The sequence below is a fragment of the Corvus brachyrhynchos genome, unplaced genomic scaffold, assembly GCF_000691975.1.
Source record: "Corvus brachyrhynchos isolate BGI_N302 unplaced genomic scaffold, ASM69197v1 scaffold28, whole genome shotgun sequence".
In the NCBI taxonomy this organism is placed as follows: domain Eukaryota; kingdom Metazoa; phylum Chordata; class Aves; order Passeriformes; family Corvidae; genus Corvus; species Corvus brachyrhynchos.
The window spans coordinates 3,830,920-3,834,022 of record NW_008246058.1 but is presented as its reverse complement, the minus strand read 5'-3'; the positions used below and the strand labels follow the sequence as shown (position 1 = coordinate 3,834,022).

General features: G+C 38.3%; 1 protein-coding gene across 1 annotated transcript in view; it reads right to left on the bottom strand.

The window, feature by feature from the left end:
- Positions 1 to 935: 935 nt before the first annotated feature.
- The window catches only part of ATAD2 (ATPase family, AAA domain containing 2), a 30,635-nt gene continuing 28,467 nt past the window's right edge, over positions 936 to 3,103 (bottom strand). The window contains exon 28 of the mRNA XM_008642616.2: positions 936 to 1,859. Coding sequence (XP_008640838.2) covers positions 1,821 to 1,859 — 39 coding nt within the window. The 3' untranslated portion in view covers positions 936 to 1,820. The remainder of the gene's footprint in view (positions 1,860 to 3,103) is intronic.

Sequence of the window (3,103 nt, the reverse complement as noted above, 5' to 3'; positions counted from 1 at the left end):
CTGGGCCCTCTACCGCCGCGCCCGGGACGGGCTGTAGGGACAGCGTCGCCCCCAGCCTGGGAAGGGTTATCCTGCCACTCCTGCCCTCAGCTGGCGCCGAGGGAGAACACGGCCGCAGGGTACCGAGATCCAAACCAGGCGAGTGAAGACAGAAGTAGCAGCTCTGAAGAAAAAGACACTTCCCACCCCTTGGTTTGTTGGGGTTTTTTTTGTTAGTTAGAGAACTTGGAGAAAGGAGATCTCTCCCTTTAGTACATATAAAATATTTTAACTAATACTTGGGTTTAACTCGCACTGGACACTTCTCAAAAACGTTGTTTTCCTATACTGTTTTTCTCATTAGTGTGTGCTCTTTTGGGTCAGATAGTAATATATTACGGTTTCCCTGAGAAAGAAAAAAGAAAGATGTGGTGTGTGGGAACTCTTAACCGTTCTCAGGTGGTCACAGAAGATTTACACACTTGGAAACATTTTTTTAAATCTGCCTAGGTACAGCATCCTGTCGAGACTAGAAGCAGGAAGACATTTGCTCAAAACAGAAGGGCTCAGGAATAGTTACGGTTCCTCAGTTTCACACTGTCATTCCTGTTCAGTTTTCCGAACAGTGCTCTTAGGGGATGCGCTCAGCAAGCTGCCTGCCCCCAGTCACATTGAAATTGGTGATGGCAGCCAAGGAGGAGATCAAGTTAAGGACATTAGTTCATTTATTACATTTCCAATGTCATAAATTACATTACAATGTACATTTTCAATATAAATTTTTTTTCTTTCTCCTGAGCTTGTCTTTGCTGTATAATCCATACACTGAGTGGAGAAGAAGCTGAGCACATGCAGTTCTTACTTTAAAATCATAGTATTTGTGCTGGTGTCTCAAGTGCAAGATTATTAATGACCAAAATTGTTCTGTGATTAAAATAGAGCAGACAACTCACCACTAAAAAGAGATGAATTTTTTATTAATACCCACCAAACAATACAGAGAAAAAAAAATCTGCATAGCACACCAATGTTTGAACAAACACAGTAGAAGGACACAAAGAGAACACTACTGACAGAGGTAAGAAACCAAACACACACAAAGAGGGATTGCACAGTTCGGCGTTCAGTATCGCCACACATTGTGTGTGTGAGGTGACAGAACAGAAGAGCAAAGGGTCATGACACATTTTATCACCATTTATATAAACTTTAATTCTCATATAGTTAACTTTTGTCTTACTCTTTTTTTTTTTTTAAATAACTATCAAATTAACAGATAAATTCTCTCTGCAGATTTGAAGAGAAATACTTCTTCAAAACAGGGTACTGCTTTGCTTTTACTTCAATATATTTATTGCCAACAATATATTCACTTTTATGTAATAATCAGATATAATTCTTCCCGGGTAACTAGAAAACTATTTACAACTGAGTTCAACTACAAGCCATCTGATGAACTAACAAATTTGTATTAAAATGTTTTTCTCCAGTATTAAGACTGTCATTATTACAATTAAACTTTACCTTAGAAAGTTACAGTAGTAAATCTTGCTTTGTTTCAAGTTAGGTTTTCTTTTAAAGAGAGGTACTGAAATTATCTATTCAGATCTGCTGAGTTCCAAAGGCAATCACAGCAGTATGTCACATTAAAATATACATATCTAGAAGGGAAGTATCAAATAAAAGTCATTAAATGACTTTATTTGACCTGTCTTAATAAATTTTAAGATATATTTGTATAAATATATATGTAGACCTAGTATTTATTGAACTATGCAAAGAAAAACAGCATGCAATAAAAAGAAAACATTACAGTGTGCCAAGTGCGCTGAAATCAAGTATCATGGATAACTGAAGGCTGTAATTTCTTTTTTCATTGCCTAAGAAGAAAAAAAAAGACAAATTAGAAGTCAGTGTGAATACAAACTTAAGAACGCTGTTGACTTCATCAAAAGAAGCAAGAATCTGTGCATACAATTGTTAGTAATGATCTAGCCAATACATGTGCTACCACCATCACTGTTGTTCTATACTCACTGGCTCCGACACATCCGTATGCACCCAAAATAGAGAGTAGACTAGAAAGACTGCAGGGATCTGTATCAAGGGACTATGGATCTCTATCAATGGTGCTTTCAACAGTTAGAGAGGAGACGGTTCCCAAAGAGCCACAACGAAAAGCTGAACTGTTCTTTTCTGCACTCTGAATAAATACTTGTTAAAGTCTTTGTCTTCATACAGTAGAACTTACTCCTGGACTGACTTGTGCAGTCCCTCTGAATAGGAGATATTCTTTGGTTAAAGCTCAAAAGAAGTAGAAAACTAACAAAGAAATCAAGTTTTGTCACAAAAGCTCACAAGCCCTAAGATAACAAACAAATCCCTTCTCATGCTACAACCTGTCACTATGATATATAAGAGAATGGTACATTTTTCAGGAATGGCATCCCAGAATCCAAATAATCCTCACTGTTGCACAGTCAGAGCAAGAGCATCTGATCTGACTCTTTATCAGATGTGGAAGATGATATCAAGATGACCAGGACCCAAGAGAAGAGAAAAACTGGGTTTTTTAAGGAAGACCAAGACACATAAAGAATTTTATCTATTCTTAAGCATGACTACTTGAAAGACAAATGGATTCAAGGACCTTGAAGCTGAAGACTGAGTATCCAACCTATCTAAATCAACTCAACGCTGGCAATGTCAGACTGAGAAAATGAGTTCCTGTGGAATATTTCTGCCAAGTTCTGAAAATTTGGAAATCCTCTCTTAGAGGAAGAGATTACAGAATTTGACTAGTTAGCATTAAACCTTTATAGGCAGGAAACTCCCCAGCTATGAAGTTAAAGAGGCATGAGCCATGCTAGTTAAAAAGAAAGTCTGGTGAGGCTAGAGACTAAAGTGTCTTATTCTTGTTATGCCTCATACTTAGTTTCTTTTCAAGAATGGAATGACTACTATACAAGTGTTACCATGTGTGACTGCCCGCAAGAGGAGAACGAGGAAGTGACAGACTGAGAAAAGCACCCTTCTTTCACAGCACCCCCAGCACTGAAAAGGTTCTGGAGTTGGAGTAGTGACAGACTGAGGTTAACTGCTTTGAGAGGGCTCGGGGTGGGGG